Source organism: Mauremys mutica, chromosome 3 (genome assembly GCF_020497125.1).
Source record: "Mauremys mutica isolate MM-2020 ecotype Southern chromosome 3, ASM2049712v1, whole genome shotgun sequence".
NCBI lineage: Eukaryota > Metazoa > Chordata > Testudines > Geoemydidae > Mauremys > Mauremys mutica.
Genome location: NC_059074.1, coordinates 40,877,947 through 40,898,859, shown reverse-complemented (window position 1 = coordinate 40,898,859; position 20,913 = coordinate 40,877,947). Strand labels below are relative to the sequence as shown.

The 20,913-nt window shown below is 46.4% G+C and overlaps 1 protein-coding gene across 3 annotated transcripts in view; it reads left to right on the top strand.

Annotated features, from left to right (window-relative positions):
• Positions 1-2,147: 2,147 nt before the first annotated feature.
• Positions 2,148-20,913, top strand: part of ERICH1 (glutamate rich 1) — a 140,904-nt gene continuing 122,138 nt past the window's right edge. For all 3 annotated transcript variants that reach the window (XM_045011934.1, XM_045011933.1, XR_006578547.1), the window contains exon 1: positions 2,148-2,293. In XM_045011934.1, the coding sequence (XP_044867869.1) occupies positions 2,155-2,293 (139 nt within the window). In that variant the 5' untranslated portion in view covers positions 2,148-2,154. The remainder of the gene's footprint in view (positions 2,294-20,913) is intronic.

Sequence of the window (20,913 nt, the reverse complement as noted above, 5' to 3'; positions counted from 1 at the left end):
AAGTTGGTTACATTGATAAAACACACGTAATATGATTTATTGCCTTAGCCTTATCGGTCTCTGATACAAGATGCAGACTGCACAGATCAAACCTACCGCCCCTCAAAGCCGGAGTTACCCTCCCCAACAGGCAGCGCAGCACCCCAGCTCCGGGCAAGGGACAACGCCAGCAGCATCTCGGTTCCATTTCTTGAAGAGCCCGGACTGAGCGATCAAAGCAAGGGAAATGGATCTCCCCCTTTTCGCCAAATCCAAACTCCCTCCGAGCCCGTTCTCTCTCGTCCCTGCCCCCCCCCCTTCACTTTAGCTGCACGCTGCGCAGCCCTCTCCATGGTACCCCTGTCCAGGGCTGAGCCCGTTATCAGTTACCTCCGCACACGGGATAATCTCCCACACCCCAGCATCCCCCCCCCCACACCTCCAAGCCGTTGCCCCAGGACCAATACTCATTGCTGGCCGCGTTAGAGAACCGCCGCCGCCAGTGGAGTAGACCGCGAAGAGGAGGAGGCGGCTTGATTACACCAGCCTTTTCTCTGGTTTCATCCTCACATAGCAACCCTTAAAACGATGGTCTGTTAAAACCCACCATCCTCGCTTACAGCACTTTCCTCCCTCCCAGGCAAAGGAATCAGATGCACGGTGTCCCCCTTTCCACACATCAATTCTCCATTCCAGCCAAAAGCCTCACTCTGCCCCACTGCGTGGAAATAAATCCGGGAGGGGGACCCCTCCCCCCGGCCTGTCAGTCTGTAACATACACGTTTAACATGTTCTCTGTGTGTTTCTAGGCATGGTGCGCGCGCGCGCGCATTTTGTGCAATGCTTCTTTTAATCGCAAATCCCCTCAGCCCGTTTCACGCTCCAGTCAGCTGTATGGCTTCCACTTTTGCACGCGGGGCCAAAAAGCGCAATTGTCACCGTCTCTTGCCTTCTGCAAGAAGAGTCGCAGCTGACGGCTTCACACCTTGTGCGGCCGGTCAGCACCTTGGACACCCAGCGACGGCAGCAGCCCAGAGAGCTTCGAAGCGGCAGCCCCCAAAATCAGCTGCATCCTCATCAGCACAGAAGTGCTGGGACCGGAGCGAGCGTAGTGACAACCAACCACCCCAGCAGCAGCTGCTCAAACCCAACATCCCAGCGGTGCTCAGCAGCTGATGCGACCCCAACGCCGTGCAACGAGAAAGACTCCCTCTTGCAACCCTCACGCCGATACCTAACAATAGCAGCCCCATCCCTAGGACCTGCAACAACCCTGCTAGCACCTGCTGCCGCTCTCTAACGTTGCCCTCCTGAGGCACAGCTGCAGATGCCCTCCTGCCTCCCTCCCCCCGCCAACCCGACAGCAGCAAAGCAGCTCCTGCTACGACCAGAATGCCACAAGAACCCCCTGACACCTCACCAGATGCACTCCCTCCCCAACAGCCACACCGCCCCCACTATTCCAACAGGATTAGCTGCGCCCACAAAACAAGCCCAGCAGCAGCTGTACCCTCGCCCCCAAACGCGCTCAGCAGCTGCACTTCTCATTGTTTTTAACAAGAGTCTGTCAGACTTTGCAGCCCAAGACCCACGCTCAGCCCAGTCGTTCACTCCTCTCTCTTCATGCTTACACCCCAAGTCCTGCAAATCCTGCCACTGTGTCCCCTGGTTCCGCGCCTGCAGAGGCTACATTAGCCCGGGAGCAGCAGTGCCCCCAGCCCGGGGCGCTCAGCGGCATGAGACAGAAGATACCCATCATCGTGTCCTTACCTTTTTCAGCGCTGACATTCTAGTACATTATTGATTTAGCAGGTGCCGGGTTGCATGTTGGGCTGGCGGGTCAGGTGAGGGGGAAGCCCGGGCAGGTGGTGGTGGTGGCGGAGGAGGAGCGGCGTGTGTATAACATTCTCCCCGCGCAGCGGTCACACACGCCGGGGCACTGCACCGCTTGCCGTTCCCCTGGCGCTAGCCATGCGCTGCTGCCGCCGGGGCTGCTGCTGAGCTTGCAGCTGTCAAACCCCGCTCTACACACGGCTCGCGCGCTCCGCGCAGCCGCGCTCCCCCGGCCGGAGCCCGGCAGGCGCGGCGCGGCGCGGCGCCGTCCGGACGCAGCCGCCATGACGGGAAGGTCCGCTCTGCGCCCCGGCGGGGGCCGCCCCTGCGCCGGCAGCGCCAATGGGCGCCGTCCCCGGCCCGGGGTGGGCGCGGCTGGCAGGAGCCCGGGCAGGGAAGGCGGAAGGCTGGGGCGCGCTGTCGGGGCCGTGCGCCGCGGCCGGAGCGGCTGGCGGGACCATGTCTGTCGGCAGGAGGCAAGGTGCGGCCGGGGGGCCGGGCTGGCTTCAGCAGGGGGCCCTTGTCTGCCCCGGGGCGCTGGGGGGCGGCGGGTGCGCTCGCCCCGGGAACCGCTTCTAAAGTTCCCGAGTGAGCCCTGCCCCGGGGAAGCGGGTGCGGAGCCGGACGGGAGCTAGCGGGCAGCAGGTGTTGGAGGGAGCCGGGGGGGTGGGAGGAGCCCTCGGGCCAGGGAATAGGAGCGGGGAGGAAGCCTGGGGGCTGCATAGGGGTTGTTACTGGTGTGGGGAGCCCAGTAGCCCAGGAAGAGGGGGCTGGACCGGGGGACTGAGGCTGGCGCAGCCTGTGCTGTCTTGAGGGGAGGATGGGTGAAGAGGGGATCGCCTGAAGCAGCTTAGGGGGTGCTATGGGCAGCTGGCAGAGAGCCTGGGGTTTGCCTCCAGTGCCTGTGAGGTTTGGTGGTGGTCTGGAACAGCCACTGCTCTACCTTTCCCTTCCCGCCCGCCAAAGCTTCTGTCCCATCCCAGGGACAGCATGCTGCTGCTCCTTTACTGCCAGCCGCTCCACGTGGGCTCGGAGCTAGCATGGAGAGGCTGCCTGAAGACCCAGCACCACAACAAATCCTGGTAGCAGGGAGGAAAAACTATAGCAAAATCCTGCTGCATGTACGAAATTCCATGCAGATCGGCATGGACAGGCAGGGAGCTGGGTGGGTGAGTGTCATGTCCGGTGTGTGACACTTAGGTCTGCAAGGATAGACCGTATTTGTAGATGAACATGTGGCAGCCTCTGGATGCTCTAATTAATTGCCCTTGTGTCATTAAAGTGCCTTGCAAGGTGGTTTCTTTTTTTGGGGGGGGGAGTTTGAACGGGGATATTCAACAAGCCATTGAAACAAGATCCTGCCGGCCCTATGTGGATCCTGAAGATTGCAGTAATTTTAGAAGACTAGGTGCTTATACCTGTGTTCTTGGACAAAAGTTACCCTTCTCTTGTTGTGCACTTGCTGCTGCTTTTTCCTTTCACCCCAGAAGCTGAATTCCTGTTAAGGTTGTGTAATGCTTCTATGCAACCCCTTTCTAAATTCATCTTAACAGTCTCCCCCAACCCCCCCCCCCCAAAAAAAACTCTCTCACTTTTGGCTGAAACTGTCAATGTTTTTTGTTGTCCTCAAGGTGAGTGTGTGTGCACAAATGCTTGGAGCTATTTTATGCAGTTGGAGTTACAACATTGTGGGGACTTTTTCCTGTTTGTGCAATGTGACAATCTTTGAGGGATTTTTGGTTTGGGGAGCTTGTTTTGTGTGTGTGTGCGCACCTAATTCTAAAAATCTGAACTTTGAAAGCTGAAGCTTTGCACTTAAATAATCCTAATGGAACAGTGTAATTTCTAGGCTTCTAAAATGCAGCTGTTTTTCACAATTTTTTATCAGTTTTAAAACTTAATGTGGAGTATGAACAGTAGAACATTTTATGTTGTAAAGTGTGCATATGCAGAGATGCACAATGAGCTTGTATATGCAGCTAGTTAAGTATACAATGGCTGGTTCTTGATCTTGTAAGCTCTACAAGTCTATCCCCTACCGAGCAAAGACTTTGCAATTTCTGCAAGCCTCAGGCCTTCCCCCCCTCCTCCCCCAACTGCAAGCCTCAGGCAGGCATGGAATTTGCCTCCTCCCCATTTGTGGCTCCATTGGCCTGACTGGAGATGCACCCACCCTTGGCCGCAAAGAATAAAAGTCCAGCTGCTCCTATGCCTATTACCATAGTATCTGCGCACCTTAGAACACAAACAAATTAATCTCATAGCACTTCTGTGAATTAAAACAGTATTACTATTCCCACTTCAGTTTGGGAACTGAGATATGGAGTGATTTGCTTGGCCACAGTCACACATGTAGTCTGTGCCAGTGCTGGAAACTGAACCCAGATTGTTTCCATCTCAGTCTAGTTCTTAACCACAAGACTGTCCTTCTTTCAAGCAGAAAAGATATTTCAATTTGTGCAATAAGTTGTTTCCTTTCTGAGCATCTGTCAAATTATTTTATTTTAAATGGTGAAACCTATTTTGAGTACCTTTCATTTTACAATTTTCAGTACTGTTCCCATTAGAAACACCATGTTAAGGTATTACTATGTCAGGTCAGACATTAAAGTGAGATGTTCACTTCCCAGACTGTGCTCCAAATCTTCCAAATTCGTGATCGCAGCATCAGACTTTAAATCAGTGAATAAATATTCTCCTTAAACTGTGTCTAAGCCAATGTGTAGTTACCGAACAGCTAACTAATGTAGGGAATCAGAAGAGAAATGGAACCTAGCCTGTCTAGGCTTTTATAGAGAACCCATCACCTACAATATCTGTGGAAACCCAAAGTTAGATCTTAACCTAATAGAGAATCTTTGTCTCTTCAAAGCAATGTGTAAACAAGAGTATCTCTGTGGCAGAGAGGTTTGCTGGAAGTGGAGGGGAGGGGCATGAGACTGGTACACACAGCATTAGTGTGTGTGATGAGCTTATCTATATTTTATTAATATGCTGCATGTCTCTGTGCGTTCATGATAGGTTACTTGTGGAGTTCGGTCAAAAGGGATTGTCAGAGGAGCCAAGTAAGAAAGGTAAAACAATGCTCTAAATAAAGAGCATCCCAACAAATACTCAAACATGATAGCCAAGCTTATAGTCCTCTGGTGCCCAAGCTGTCTTGTCAGGGTTGAGAAGAGAAAGATCAAAGAGAACACGCTAGAGGACCCTGGGCCTAGAAAAGGGTGACAACTCAGTGAGTGCCCAGAAGTTGCTCATAGAGTGTCAGCAAGAGCTGGCAGGGTGGCCAAGGATAGGGTGACCAAATAGCAAGTGTGAAAAATTGGGACAGGTTGGGGGGTATATATATAAGAAAAAGTCCCAAATATTGGGACTGTCCCTATAAAATTAGGACATCTGGTCCCCCTACCCAAGGAACACACACAGACAGGCTGTATCTACACTGCAATAAGTAAATAAATAAATATGTTTTAAACTCAAGTTAGCTAACCTGCTTTCAGACTGCAAATAAGACATAAATGTTTAATGGTGACAGTAATTAGCCATTGGAACAATTACCATGGGTCATGGTAAACTCTTCATCCCTGACTATTTTAAAATCAGGATTAGATGTTTTTCTAAAAGAGATGCTTTAGGAACTTATAACATACCACAGTACAATCCAAACTAATGGGCAGCTGGGTCACCCGTGCTTTGGTGAAGTAGCTCCCACCTGAGCCACCCACAAACAGCCTTCCACCATCCAAGCCGCAAGCCGAGTGTCTGTGTAACTGCAGCCTCCCAGCCACACCTGGGTTACACTCTGGCTCTCACAATCCTTGGTTATTTTGCAGGATGATCCTAACACACCACCAGTACCAGATTTCCCCTCCCCCAGAAATGTATGTCCTATACTGCCCAGCCCTCTCCTGGAGAGTACAAAATATCTAGAGTCTGTTATTTCTTAAAGGGAATAATATTCCAGTTTATTATCTCAAATAGTTATTCAGACACTTCCGTTTCAGACACCTTCTACACCTTTTTGAGCTTTCTTTGTTTCCCTTCCCACTTGATGACTCTATTTGCTGCTTAAATGCAAATTAAGCAGAGCACACATTTCTTTGGCTGGGGCAGACCTGTTTGCTGACTTCTGCTTGGACAGGTCTGTGGGGTTTGGAACACACAGTGTTAAAATCATACAGGGAATTCTTGTAACTTTACAGAGTGTTGCTGTAATTTTATCGGAACGATCTTGACTAGCAAATTGAGATTTAAAATGATACCTTATAAGACATGCCTGTGACATTCCCCTCTGGTGTTATCTGGACCAGTGATCTACTAGTTCACTCAAATCCTTGACTCAGAGCCAGTGTTACTCTGCTCTGCTGTGAGAACCCCCACTCTTGGGCTGTTCACGCACAGCCTCTGGCATGTAACTGCTCCTTGGAGTGTGCAACTGAATGACACTAGCCAATATCTCCAGTCCCAGACACAACCCTAGGAACCTCTGTCTTGCAGTGTCTAGTTATGCCTGCTGGACACACAAGCTTATATGGTTTCGTGCCCCCCCCCCCAACTCCCTTCAGAGTCAGGTGAGCATTACCTCATCACAGTCCCAAACTGGCCAAAAGAAGGGGAGTGACTCGAGAGTTCAACAGATCCTTTTGTTGCTGCCTAGGCCAGTCTCCTTTCTTCCTGTGAGGCTGGGTTTGTCCTATAACTGCCCTGATGAGGTGTGAACTGCCTCTCTGCTCTTGGAGAGTTTTTGCGTGGGCGTATTTTAAGCCATGAGGATACATTTTCAGCCTCATAACTACATACATGAAATTATAACCTATAACATTACTGTAACAACAATGCTCAGTGCATCATGAGCCTTCCAAAGACACCTGACATGACAGGACAAACTTTGCATTAGATACCACATGGTCATTTTACAAGAATGAACATGGAGGTGCTGGGTGTTACCTTGAGGTACAGTGCATCACACTTCCCCTCCTAGTTTACTGCATGAGGGTTAGTCACTGTTTAGCTCAAAGGCAGTTTGGTATAGTTCTCTTGGCATCCAGTCATTAAGGCTGTGAGGCTATACAGTTCCATAAGTTTGGAGGATGATAATATGACAAGACAGCCTGATCTAATAAAAATCTTTAAACAGAGGTCTCTTAACCATGGCTCCTTAATTGGGGAACATGAGTTTCCAACTATTTGTTTAGTCTTTTTATTACTGACCTTGGCGCAAAAAGTGGGAGTGCACTAATAATGTTTGCGGATGACATAAAACTGGGAGGTATTGCCAATACAGAGAGAGACAGGGATATCATACAAGAAGATCTGGATGACTTTGTAAACTGCACTTGTCCTTGTTGAACCTCATCAGATTTCTTTTGGCCCGATCCTCTTAATATGTCTAGGTCCCTCTGTATCCTATCCCTAACCTCCAGCGTATCTACCACTCCTCCAAGTTTAGTGTCATCTGCAAACTTTCTGAGAGTGCAGTCCATGCCATCCTCCAGATCATTAATGAAGATTTTGAATAAAACTGGCCCCAAGACCGACCCTTGGGGTACTCTGCTTGAAACCGGCTGCCAACTAGACATGGAGCCATTGATCACTACTTGTTGAGCCCAATTATCTAGCCAGCCTTCTATCCACCTTATAGTCCATCCAGCCCATACTACTTTAACTTGCCGGCAAGAATACTGTGGGAGACCATATCAAAAGCTTTACTAAAGTCAAGGAATAACACATCCACTGCTTTCCCCTCAGCCACAGACCCAGTTATCGCCTCATAGAAGGCAATTATGTTAGTCAGGCATGACTTGCCCTTGGTGAATCCATGCTGACTGTTCCTGATCACTTTCCTCTCCTCTAAGTGCTTCTGAATTGATTCCTTGAGGACCTGCTCCATGATTTTTCCAGGGACTGAGGTGATGCTGACTGGCCTGTAGTTCCCCGCATCATCCTCCTTCCTTTTTTAAAGATGGGCACTACATTAGCTTTTTTCCAGTCATCCAGGACCTCCCTGGATCGCCATGAGTTTTCAAAGATAATGGCCAATGGCTCTGCAATCACATCCGCTAACTCCTTTAGCACCCTCGGATGCAGTGCATCTGCCCCCATGGACTTGTGCTTGTCCAGTTTTTCTAAATAGTCCCAAACCACTTCTTTCTCTACAGAGAGCTGGTCACCGCCTCCCCATACTGTGTTGCCCAGTGCAGCAGTCTGGGAGCTGACCTTGTTTGTGAAGACAGAGGCAAAAAAATCATTGAATACGTTAGCTTTTTCCACATCCTCTGTCACTAGGTTGCCTCCCTCATTCAATAAGGGGCCCACACTTTCCTTGACTTTCTTCTTGTTGCTAACATACCTGAAGAAACCCTTCTTGTTACTCTTCACATCCCTTGCTAGCTGCAACTCCAAGTGTGATTTGGCCTTCCTGCTTTCACTCCTGCATGCCTGAGCTATATTTTTTGTACTCCCTGGTCATTTGTCCAATCTTCCACTTCTTGCGTTTAAGATCAGCAAGGATTTCACTGTTAAGCCAAGCTGGTCGCCTGCCATATTTACTATTCTTTCTTACACATCGGGATGTTTTTTTTCTGCAACCAATGTGGACACAAGAACAAATGGATATAAACTGGCCATCAGGAAGTTTAGACTTGAAATTAGACGCAGGTTTCTAACCATCAGTGGAGTGAAGTTCTGGAACAGCCTTCCAAGGGGAGCAGTGGGGGCAAAAGACATATCAAGCTTAGTCTTGAAGCCAGATAAGTTTATGGAGGGGATGGTATGACGGGGTAGCCTAATTTTGGCAATTAATTGATCTTTGACTATTAGTGGTAAATATACCAATGATCTGTGATGGGATGTTAGATGGGGTGGGATCTGAGTTACTACAGAGAGTTCTTTCCTGGGTGTATGACTGGTGAGTCTTGCCCACATGCTCAGGCTTTAATTGATTGCCATTATTGGAGTCAGGAAAGAATTTTCTTCCAAGGCAGATTGGCAGAGACCGTGGGGGTTTTTCGCCTTCCTCTGCAGCATGGGGCACAGGTCACTTGCTGGAGGATTCTCTGCACCTTAAAGTCTTTAAACCGTGATTTGAGGACTTCAGTGTCTTAGACATAGGTTAGCGGTTTGTTGGAGGAGTGGGTGGGTGAGATTCTGTGGCCTACGTTGTGCAGGAGGTCAGACTAGACAATCATAATGGTCCCTCCTGACCTTAAAGTCTATGACTCTAAAAGTCATGCTTGACATAATTCCAGCAAGCATAGATAGTAGAGTGCCATATATTCAGTATCTTGGAAATACCATTGTGTGTATTAGGATTCTGCTCTGGCCAGAGAGACAGCTGGCTTTGCTCATAATTCTACCCTCAATACAATGGAAATTGACATTAACCAGGCACTCTTAACAGAATCCTGAAAGAACTGGCGAACATCTTCAGACCACTTATTTTTTGAGTGCATAAATCAAAAAATAGTAACAGTACTTATCCTACAGATTGTTAGAGCTAGGGATAAATATAAAATTAAAAAATAGCTTATTGGTTAAGGAAATATGTGTTGTAAAGAAAGGCCCTGACTAGTAAGAAGAAGAAGAAAGGCCTTGAAAATAAGGTTTTGAAGGCTGAAAGGAATCAAGTGTAGGGAGGATGTCTAGTTCAAAGAATAACTAATGTAATAAGGGGAAGTTTCTAAAAAGACGGCCTCTAACCGATAGGAGTGACTGATTTAAAACCATCTGCAATCAAAGAGAATCTGTCTTAAACTGAGCCAACACTGACGTTCCCATAACACATATCTCTGTGAACTACGGTGCAATGGAAAAACAGTTGGACACCAAGAAGGAGGGGGAGGAAAAGTCTTGGGGAGAAAGGAGGTTATAAATCTTATCTGGATTAAGACTGGACATAACGGTAAATTGTCTCAAGTTTGTTTTTAGCTGAAGTCAGTAATTGGCAATAACATCACTTGTTTGTTAAAAGGAATAAAAAGTCAACTCTTACAGGGTTCATTGCTAATACCTACCTGACCACACTGAATGAAGCCTACCAGCATGAGTCTAAGCACCTCTTAGTTAGCCCATTTGTCAGTATCTTGATCAGATACTTTTAAATGATTTATCACTGTTTAGATGTGGTAAATTGCTTATTATTTAGGATTTTTAGGCATGTTTAAAGCAATCACATTTGGCCTTTGGAATTAATAAAGGAATTTATAGTTCAATTACTATTTGATTTCCTGTATTAATAATAATAATTTAAAATATTATTAATTCCAACACCGTCCTTGACAATATTTAATAATACAGTTCTCATAATGCATAACTCCCATCAGTTTCTCTAGGAAGAAGCAAGTGAATTGTTAACTCAAATGCAGCTAAGATTTTTTTTCCTCATTGACCAAAGCAGTTCATCACTACTGATCCAAGTGTTTCCGTAGAGACTTGTAACTACCCGCTATGACCAAATTTTGATCTTTATGGCGATGTGGTATTTCCTGCACTTTCACTTCAACCTGTGACCTTTGGCTTAAATTCGCACTGGAGTTAAATCACATTAGTCTCTGACACCTGTACACCTCTGTCATGGAGTATCAAGTGTAACAGAGAAAGTAGTCTTGACTGAAAAGGAAGCTGACACAGTACACTTGTGCTACATAGCACATATTCGCACTACACCAGTCCCAAAAACTAACTAAATTCAATTATAGTCAGCCAGTCTGTAATCCAATGCAGTGACAAAAATAGATCCATCCACTTGAGCTTCTCATGAGTGACAGGTCCGGGAAAGACAAATTGAAAGGAATTCTGTGTGAATAGTAGTAGAAAATGTGGATCTTCTTTGCTAATAGGTATTGGGTTTGGTGAAAGATGGGGTGGGGAGTTATTAAAATGTAATCTGCATAATATATCTTTTCAAAACCAAGCAAATTCTGGGCAATCTAGGCTGCAACCTAGCCAAAACTGACAGTTTAGGCTTTGGCCCTCTACTTGCAGCACGATGATATGCATTTTTGTTAGATATGTCTTTTAAAACAAACGAAAAAAACACACCATAATAACATAAGAATGGCTGTACTGGGACATACCAAAGGTTCATCCAGCCCAGTATCCTGTCTACCAACAGTGACCAATGCCAGGTGTCCCAGAGGGTGTGAACCTAACAGGTAATATCAAGTGATCTCTTTCCTGCCGTCCATCACTACCCTCTGACAAACAGAGGCTAGGGACACCATTCCTTACTCATCCTGGCTAATAGCCATTAATGGACTTAACCTCCATGAATTTATCTAGTTCTTCTCTTTTAAACCTTTGTTATAGTCCTAACCTTCACAACCTCCTCGGGCAAGGAGTTCCACAGTTTGACTGTGTGAAAAAGAACTTCCTTTTATTTGTTTTAAACCTGCTGCCTATTAATTTCATTTGGTGGCCCCTTAGTTCTTATATTATGGGAACAAGTAAATAACTTACCTTGTTTACTTTCTCCACACCGCTCATGATTTTATATACCTCTATCATGTCCCCACTTAGTCTCCTGTTTTCCAAGCTGAAAAGTCCTACCCTCTTTGGGACCCATTCCAAATCCCTAATCATGTTAGTTGTCCTTCTCTGAACTTTTTCTAATGCCAGTATATCTTTTTTGAGATGAGGACACCACATTTGTACACAGTATTCAAGATGTGGGCGTACCATGGATTTATATAAGGGCAATAAGATATTCTCCGTCTTATTCTCTATCCCTTTTTGAATGATTCCTAACATCCTGTTTGCCTTTTTGACTGCCGCTGCACACTGCGTGGACATCTTCAGAGAACTATCCACTATGACGCCAAGATCTCTTTCCTTATTAGTTGTAGCTAAATTTCATTTGCCATTTTGTTGCCCAATCACTTAGTTTTGTGAAGAGTCCTGTGGCATCTTATAGATGCATCTGACGAAGTGGGTATTCACCCACGAAAGCTCATGCTCCAATACGTCTGTTAGTCTATAAGGTGATGGGTTTGGGAATCTCCCCAACATCCTCAGACATGAAGACTGAAGGAAAGAATTCCTTTAGTTTCTCCACAATGACTTTATCGTCTTTAAGTGCTCCTTTTCTATCTTCATCGTCCACCGTCCCGGATACCTGAAAGAATAATCATGCACCAAAATGAGTTATGAAAACACTAATCACTTGCATTAGGAAGGAGGGGAAAAGGTCTCTCTCTCACTATGTATGAGTATAACTATAGTCTTTAATGGCCTGATCACTTTTTTTTTTTCTGTAAACCCTGCCTTATTTGGTGCAGATATTGGCTGTATAAGGAAGCAGAATATGAACAGGGAACTAAAAAATACTTATATGTCCTCACTCCAGAATGTCTGACCGTAAATGACCCTTGCATCAGCCTAAATCATTTGGTCTTTCTGTAAACACATACAATGTACTCATTAGAAGGTGTGTAAAAATAATTGTAACTTGGGTATTTTGTTATAGTTTTAACATGACTCTTGATTTGCATGATGGTGAATATTTTCTAAAATGAAAATGTATAGAATTCATATATTTTGTTTGGAAATATAGGATCAAGTTATGCTAAAATAGGTGTTGTGGATACCACTGGGGACAGAGAGGAGATAAGGATATATTGATTACAAAAACAGTATAAAATAACTAACGTGGAAAAACTAAAGGAGGAAATCCTCCAAAATTCAGACATGGATTAAAAAGGAAGAAACCTGTAATTGCTAGAAGAGCCCCTTCCAATAGTAATATAATTGACATTCAAAATGGTAGCAAGTATTTTTTTTAATTTATTGTATTCATAGGTGTCCATTAGACAAAGTCTCTCAATATAATTAAGTGCCCCACAGTGGCAGCACTTGTGCTGTGAGGCTGGCTGGGGTTGGCTCTCCACTCTGGGTGTTACAATCTCCAGGGTTTCAGCACCCAGGGCGTAACTACAGCGGGGCATTCAGGGCAGCTACTCCTGGTGCAAAGTCGGGGGCGTGGAAAAATGGGATGGTGTGGGTAGCACGATGCTCCCTGGAGCCTGGCTGCCATGAGATGCTCCCCTGGGCAGTAGCAAGTAAGTGTCTTCATTTCAAACAGTTTGAAAATGTCTGTGCTAAATGGAGGTCAGAAATCTGGAGGGCTCTGTGGCTCCACCCCATACTGCCCTGTTTTTTACTTCCCACGGCTTTGCACCTTGGGCAGCTTCCCTACTTGCCCTGCTGTGGTTATGGCCCCGCATTATCATGACAGCTGGGCCAAATCTCAGTGGCACTAGGACCCCAGAGGTTGCTGTGCCTGGGGCAAGGAGTCAAGTCCAGCCAGCCCCCCGGGACAGGAGCTGCCACTCTACCCTTTCAGACGTTCTGGTGATCCAACTTTGGGTTGAGAAACCCTGGCCTAGACCATCCCTGAGAGGTGTTTGTCTAACTTGTTCTTAAAAACAACTCCAGTGACTGGGATTCCAGAACCCCCCTTGTTAACTTCTGTTGACCTCTGAAGCAGTATGGCAATGCACAGTATTACCATCTTACAGGAAATCTGGACTCAAGCCATTTGCAACTTTGTGCCAAGGCCAATGTAGGTTTGCAGGCCCAATTACAGAATGGGGGACTATACTGTGGAAAGCAGTGTCTCTGGAAAGGATGTAGGGACCGTATCGAACAAGCAACAAAACATGAGCTGCCAGTGCAATGCTATGGCAAAAAAGATTTACTGAGAGGCAGATTAAGATATATTGGGGCACTGGGAACAAAGAACACTTGGGGCCCCCACATCCCGCCCCTGGCATAAGGTTCCACCCCTGCTGCTCCCCTTCCCAGAAGCCAGGCCATGGTAACAGCTGCCCAGGGAGCCTGGACGACTGTGGGGAACAGGGCTGGCTCCAGGCAGCAGCGGAGGAAGCGCGTGCCCGGGGCAGCGAATGCTAAGAGGTGGCATTCCATCCATTCTTGGGGTGGCACAGTCCGAGCAGTGCTTTTTTTTTTTTTTTTTGCTTGGGGCGGCAAAAATGATAAAGCCGGCCCAGGTGGGGAGCCCTGGTCCCTCCACCTGCCCTGGGTGGCGTGTCCTGGGAGGGGCAGGGACCAAGGGCTGGGGGCTGCTGTCTGGCACTCTGGCCCCCTGCCCAAGGCAGGTGTAGGTTCCAGGGCTCCCCACATCTGCCCGGGCCCCCTGGGCAGCTCTTATCACAGCCCAGGGCAGAGGTTCCCAAACTGTGGGGCACACTCCCGTAGGGGGGCACAGAGGAATGTTCAGGGGAAACATGGCAGGCCCCAGCCTTCCCCTAGCTCCACTATGGCCCCACTGCAGCCCTCCCTCCAGCCCCAGCTGTGGCTCTTCTCCCAGCCACATACCCACTGACAGCCCCTGACTGGGGGCCCCGGCCCTGCTCCTGCCCTGGTTCCCGGGGACGGAGGGGATGTGGACCGGGTAAGGGGTGTGTGTGACTAAAATAGTTTGGGGACCCCTGGCCTAGGATGGCCATATGTCCCATTTTGGCCCCAGATGTCCTGACTTTTTTGGGAAAACTGGGCACTTGTCCCATTTGCTTTCACCAGTTGGCAAGAGCAAATGCCAAAAATGTCCAGTTTGCCAAAAAGGAGTGGGCGAGGGTGAGTGGTGGGCCTTGGGGCAGGGTGGTTATGAGCGGTGTGGCCCAGGCCAGCCCTGCGCTGGGGAGATGAGGGCTTCAGCGAGTGGCTCGGTCCAGCCCCACGTGGGTGGGAGACAGGCTTGGGGGAGCTCAGTGCTACAGGAGGATGGGAGGGAAGGGAGAGGGCTCAGAACAGTGCCATGCCAAGGAGGGGAGGGGGAGAGATGAGCTCCGTACCTGGTGGGGAGGGGAGGGGCTCATTCCAGCTCTGCACTGGGTAGGTGGGGGGGCTCAGTCCAGCGTGGGGCTGGGAGGGCCCTTTGTCCAGCACGTGAGGGCGGGAGCCTTGGGCCAGCTCTGCATGAGGCTTGGACAAGCAGCACTCAGCCTGCTCTGCCTGGGGGCGGGGGTAATTGCTCATCACCTCCATACAGGCTTCTCTAGTTGGGCTGGAGGCAGGGCCACAGGGGGAAGAGGAGGAGCATGGAGGGGGAGAGAGGAGGAGCAGTGGCTGTGAACCCCTTCAGGGTTCCCCAATTGGTCAGGAACCTGGGCCCCATTGGCCCATACGGTATTCCGCCACTGGACCTAATGCTGTCCTTGTATGTATAATCAGGGGAGTAGCAAGGAGAGGATGACTTTTACCTCTTATGTACGGCATTGGTGAAATGGACACTGGAATACTGTATCCAGTTCTGGTGTCAACATTTTAAAAAGAAGACTGAGCAATTGGAGAGGTGCAGAAAAGAGCCAAAATGATTTGAGGGCTGAAGAAAATGCCTTAGTGAAAGACTTAAAATTGCTCAATCAGTTCATCTTATCGACAAGAGGATCGAGGGTGTATGACTACAGTGTATAAGTACCATGACAAGGAGAGAACACCGGGTACTAAAGACCTCTTTAATCTAGCAGAGAAAGGCATAACAAGAGCCATTGGCTGGATCCCAAAGCCAGGCAAACTCAAATTAGAAAGTGGGTGAAAAGCTTTAACAGAGGTTGATTGACCATTGGAACTGCCAAGGAAAGTGGTGGATTCTCCATCTTTTGATGTCATCAAATTCAGACTGGATGCCTTTTCTAGAAGAAATGCTTTAGCCAAACACAAGTTATTAGAGCTCAGTACAGGGGTAACTGGATAGAATTCTATTTCCAGACAGAAAGTTGGAGTAGATGATCTTCTGGCCTTAAAATCTAGGAATAGTAATTCTACCCAGAAGCCTGTTGCCAGCCAGTGAAAATTCTAAAGCTCTGGTATAATGTACTCCCGATATGAGACTCCACTTAATAAATGGGTTGTGGCAAACTGCCTTAGCTTCAGTTTCTAAGTAGTCATCACGTCACCCAATGCACAGTTTGTTGTGAAGTGACCAAGATAAGGATATTTGGGATACAGCTCACATCTGAAACAAACTGCAGCACTTTTCTTGCCATGTGCAGATTTGTGTTGGGATGGGGAGGGTAAGCTGTCTCGGCTACAACTGCTATGTTAGCATCCAGGAACAGCACAAATGCAACAACACACCTAAAATTGTACAACAGTAGCCCATATAAGTCCAGCTGCCACCTGAGCCTGGGAGAGAACCCAGAGTTAGACATGACTTGTTATCATAAGCACTCTATATAATATCATATGCAATGTTCCAAGGAATGTGAATGGAAAACTGCATGCTGTTCTGGGCAGAGAGGAGAATGAAGAATTATTAGGAGACAGGCGGGATCACTCTCGGAGGAAGGATGAAGAGCTAAATATGTAGAGCTCTGTTTGGGACAAAGGAGCTGTAACTAGGAATAATGGGACTATGTCAGGGTTTCTCAAACAGGGGTCACCACTTGTGCAGGGAAAGCCCCTTGTGGGCCGGGCTGGTGCGTTTACCTGCCCCATCCGCAGGTCCGGCCGATCGCGGCTCCCACTGGCCGCAGATCGCTGCTCCAGGCCAGTGGGTGCTGCTGGAAGCGCCGTGGGCCGAGGGACTTACTGTCCACCGCTTCCAGCAGCTCCCATTGGCCAGGAGCAGTGAACCGCGGCCAGTGGGAGCCGCGATCGGCTGGACCTGCAGAAGGGGCAGGTAAACGCACCGGCCCAGCCCACCAGGGGCTTTCCATACACAAGCGGCGACCCCTGTTTGAGAAACCGTGTTCTATTATGTGAGTTCCAGCTTGAATACCTCTCTTTTATACTGGCTTGCTTTCTCTTTAATGTGGGTTAGTGCGTGGTGCATTGTGTATGGGGTGTTGTGGGGTTTTGTTTTGGTTAAACGTTTGTTGCTTTTATTTTTGTGATGTATTATATGCCTCTTTCTATATACTGCTTTTATGTTTAGTTCTGCAGTGACTAATGCTTGTCTAGCAGTTTAGTATCTGTCACAACTTGCTCTCGTTGCTAAAAATAGCAGGTGCCTATTGCCCACACTGAGTACCAGGAAAGATAAAACATTCTTTGGTTGCTGCTTCAACTTTCTTGTCCAAACTGGAACATCCTACATTCTTAGCACTTATTTTTCATATGTTTCAGCTTTTCACTGACAAGAACCTGTGAACTACTTATAGATTTCATTTCCCTCCTACCCTATCCAACTAATCCAAGAATTACTAAAGCTAAAATTTGGTAAATAGGTTAAGAACCACTGGTTTACAGTGTGACGCTGAACATCCTCAACTTTCTTTGGCTTGAATGGGACTTGTATTAAGTGCAAAACATGAATTTGTCATTTAATACCTTTCAAGATATAGCCTTTCTTTAATATGTATTTAACTCTATAAAAGCCCCTATCCAGTCCCTTATAATGATTTGTACAGCATCTGTTTGCAATGTCAGAATGATCATAGGGTCTTTAAACCTTTCTGACTCTCTGCTGAAAAGTCTCTCCTCCCAGAAATCTATGCAAACTGACACCTGGCAAAATAAATCAACCTTGCAGGATGTCATGAAGGTCAGAGAATCTGGGTTCTCTTGGACAAAGTGTTGAGGTGAGTTCCAGAATTGATGACCCTTGCTTTAAAAACTGACACAAGCCCCTCCTATTTAAACAAGAGGAATAAAATCAGACTTGAGAAAAGATGTCAGGATGTGTGGGCAGGAGGCCTGTATGTGCATGCGTGCTTCCAGAATCAGCCCATTTTCTTCAATAGTGAAAGTAATAAGCTCATAATTTGTTGGAAATTCTAGTTGGCATTGTGGATGGGTTTAACTATGCAAAAATAAAATTGATATTTAAATGGATCCCAGGTCCTTTGCATTTTCATTGTATACATGGACAGCATAACTGGAGACTAGCTTGTTGTGGTTTGGCAGCTGTTTTTCTCTCTTACAAACAGCAGATGTAGATTTCATCTTAATTCATATTTCCAATAAAATTTAACTTTTTGGTAAAACACTCCATAACCCTTCATTCTAAATATCATGTGTAGATCACAGCTCTTCATAAAGGAGAGGAAGCCAGGGTACAGAGAGGGAGCCAGTTTTTCAAAAGTGGCCTCTAATTTTGGGTATCTGAACTTGCATATCATAGGGCCTGATTTTCAGAGGTACTAAGCAAGCCTATGTAACATCAGTTGATGTAAGTGGGAGCTGTGAATAGCCAGTAACTATGAAAGCCAGGCTATTTGCTGGCCTACTGCCTTCATTGTCTGTTTAGAACAGAGGTAGGCAACCTATGGCACGCGTGCCAAAGGTGGCACATGAGCTGATTTTCAGTGGCACTCACACTGCCCGGGTCCTGGCCACCAGTCTGGGGGGGCTCTGCATTTTAATTTAATTTTAAATGAAGCTTCTTAAATATTTTTAAAATCTTATTTACTTTACATACAACAATAGTTTAGTTATATAATATAGACTTATAGAAAGAGCCCTTCTAAAAACATTGAAGTGAATTACTGTCATGCAAAACCTTAAATCAGAGTGAATAAATGAAGACTCGGCACAGCACTTCGGAAAGGTTGCCGACCCCTGGTTTAGATCTTAATCTTCTGCAAATGTATCTGCCTGCATTTATTTTTTTAGGTTAAAATTTTGTTTAATCTCCTTCAGTCCATTATATTTGTCTCTGCTGATGTTCGAAACACTCTAAACTTCCAGAGGAGACTAAATTAATGTGCTGCTTTTACCTCTAAATGTTTAATGAAAAGCATAGCTATAATTTAGCATTCTTCCCTATTTTACTCAAGATAAAGCCCTTCCCTCTTGTTTTGATATACTTTGTATTTATCATTGGTTCCTATGTGTAGTCCTTTATTGGTCTTCAGATCGCACGACAATGCACATAATCCAATCTGAATTAATTGTCCTATTCAAATTTCCATTTATGATTCTATCAATACTTTACCAAGTTCTGGCACTGAATAAATTAAAACTATTTTTGTTCAAGCCAAAAAATAACTTTACCTAAAAAGGTTATCTCCTTCATAGCCCTAACTTCAAAGGTTCTCAAATTTATGTAAATGTAGAAAATGGTCTCCTAGCTTAGAACATGCTTTCATCTCTGAAGGGTGGTAGGGCACCACTGTGACCAGTGCAAATAATTGTTACTGTCTCACTGAACAAAGACTATATATTTGCATACTGGACACACACAGCATGGGGAAAATCTTCTCTGTACTTAACCTCGCTACATCTTTCCTAACACTTCTAGGAAGCTTTTTCTTTAATGAATTTAGTGGTCGTGAAAGGTGCTGGATTGGAACCAATTTGTTTGGATCGTTATCTGTAATGGTCACTTGGAAGGATGACGGAACACAGTAATGCAGTCTCTGCTGTTGTAAATTTGGCACCACTCTTGAGCACAAAACTTTAATTGGGCTAGATTTTGATTTGCCAGAAATATAACAATGCCAGTGAGCAAGGGAAGGGGGAGAGCAAGGCCACACCCCCTGCCATGTGCAACTGCATTAGGGCTGCTTAAATCAGAGCTTGGCATATGGGAAAGGAAGGTAGAGAGAGCACAAAATGCATGCCTGATGCACCTGCCCTGATTCCCATGGTACATATGTACACACACAAGTCAGTAGCAGGGCAAGCAAGTGCCCCATGAAAATGGCAAAATAATTCCCCCCCCCCTTTCCAAAAGCATGCTGTAGGCACTGGAGGAACTGAAAGTGAGTCATCATTTCTTCTTGGGGTGACATGTAGCTGCATCATCCTATCCTCTGGACTGAGTCTAAAGGCTCTCTTACCCTTTATTTCCCCACACCACCATAGTATTCTCAGTATGCTTATTGAATAAAAATCTAAGCCACAGTCGCAATGAAACTACTACTCTAGTTAAGGAATAGAAATTGTGATTATAGCATAAAATGCTTTTTCTCCCTGAATGTTCCACACTCGTTGTTCATACCTTGTCATTTCCTAGAGGCACAAGACTTCATTCGTAGTAAAATAATTTAGGCTCTTAAATAGTGCTGTGAGACAGTTTAAATATTTAAAGAGAGTCTTGTTCTGAATGAAATTACAATGAGTGTATGTATACTGTGGTCGATGACTGTTTCCCGTGGTGTCTTTTAAGTTGCATAGTACTAGTCACCACTAAGTGCCAAACTGTGCTCACTTTACTGATGTAAGTTGTTCAGTTGAAGTCAATAGGACTAATCCTATGAGTGTGAGATGAGCAAAATTTGGCCTTAAAATGGGACTGATACTGCTAAGGACCTGGCAAGAGTACTACTACTGATGTCAATGGGACTAATTATTATAAATAAGAATAGAAGCATCTGGCACTACATTAGGGACCTGTCATGGGTTGTCACCCCGGGGTGCAGTCTGAGAGCTGTGGGAACCACTGCACCCGTCTAAGATACACAGCTGGATGGGGACACATCCAGCCTAACCCAGGCCCCGTTATCATCCAACATGACAGCAGGTGGTGCTACCTGAGTGCAAACAGACACCAGCCAATTTCCCAGCTCCCCAGGCTGCTTCTCTTTCCCCTCCCCCCCCCACCCGAGTATAAACCCAAAATTATACCGTCTTGCGCTGCACAGTGAACTGTACAGCGTACGCGCAGAGAGTTTGCCTCTCTCAATGTGGAGTGGAAATACAACAGCCCCTCTGAGCTAAGATTCCCAAACACTTCACTCCAAACTCACTGGTTTAGATTAAGAAATAAAATAAGTTTATTAACTCCAAAGATAGATTTTAAGTGATAGCAAACAGATCAAAGCAGATTACCTAGCAAATAAACAAAAGTGCAACCTAAGCTTAATATACTAGATTGGATATGAATAAAAAATTCTGACCCTGAAAAATGACACAAGCAGGCTGCAGATTCTTAAGGGGCAAGCTGCGCTTGCTTTACAGTTTAGAATCCCCAAGTCTTTCATACACAGGCTAGAAATCTCTTTAGCCTGGGTCCAGCACTTCCCTCGATTCGCCTTTGTTCCTCAGGTGTTTCCAGGAGTCTTCTTGGGTGGGGAGTGAAGACCCCCAGATGATGTCACTCCCTGCCTTATATAGCTTTTGTATGTAGTGGGAACACTTTGTTTCAAAGCTTGGTTCCCAAGCCAGTTTGTGGAAGAGTACTGACATCCCAAGATGGAG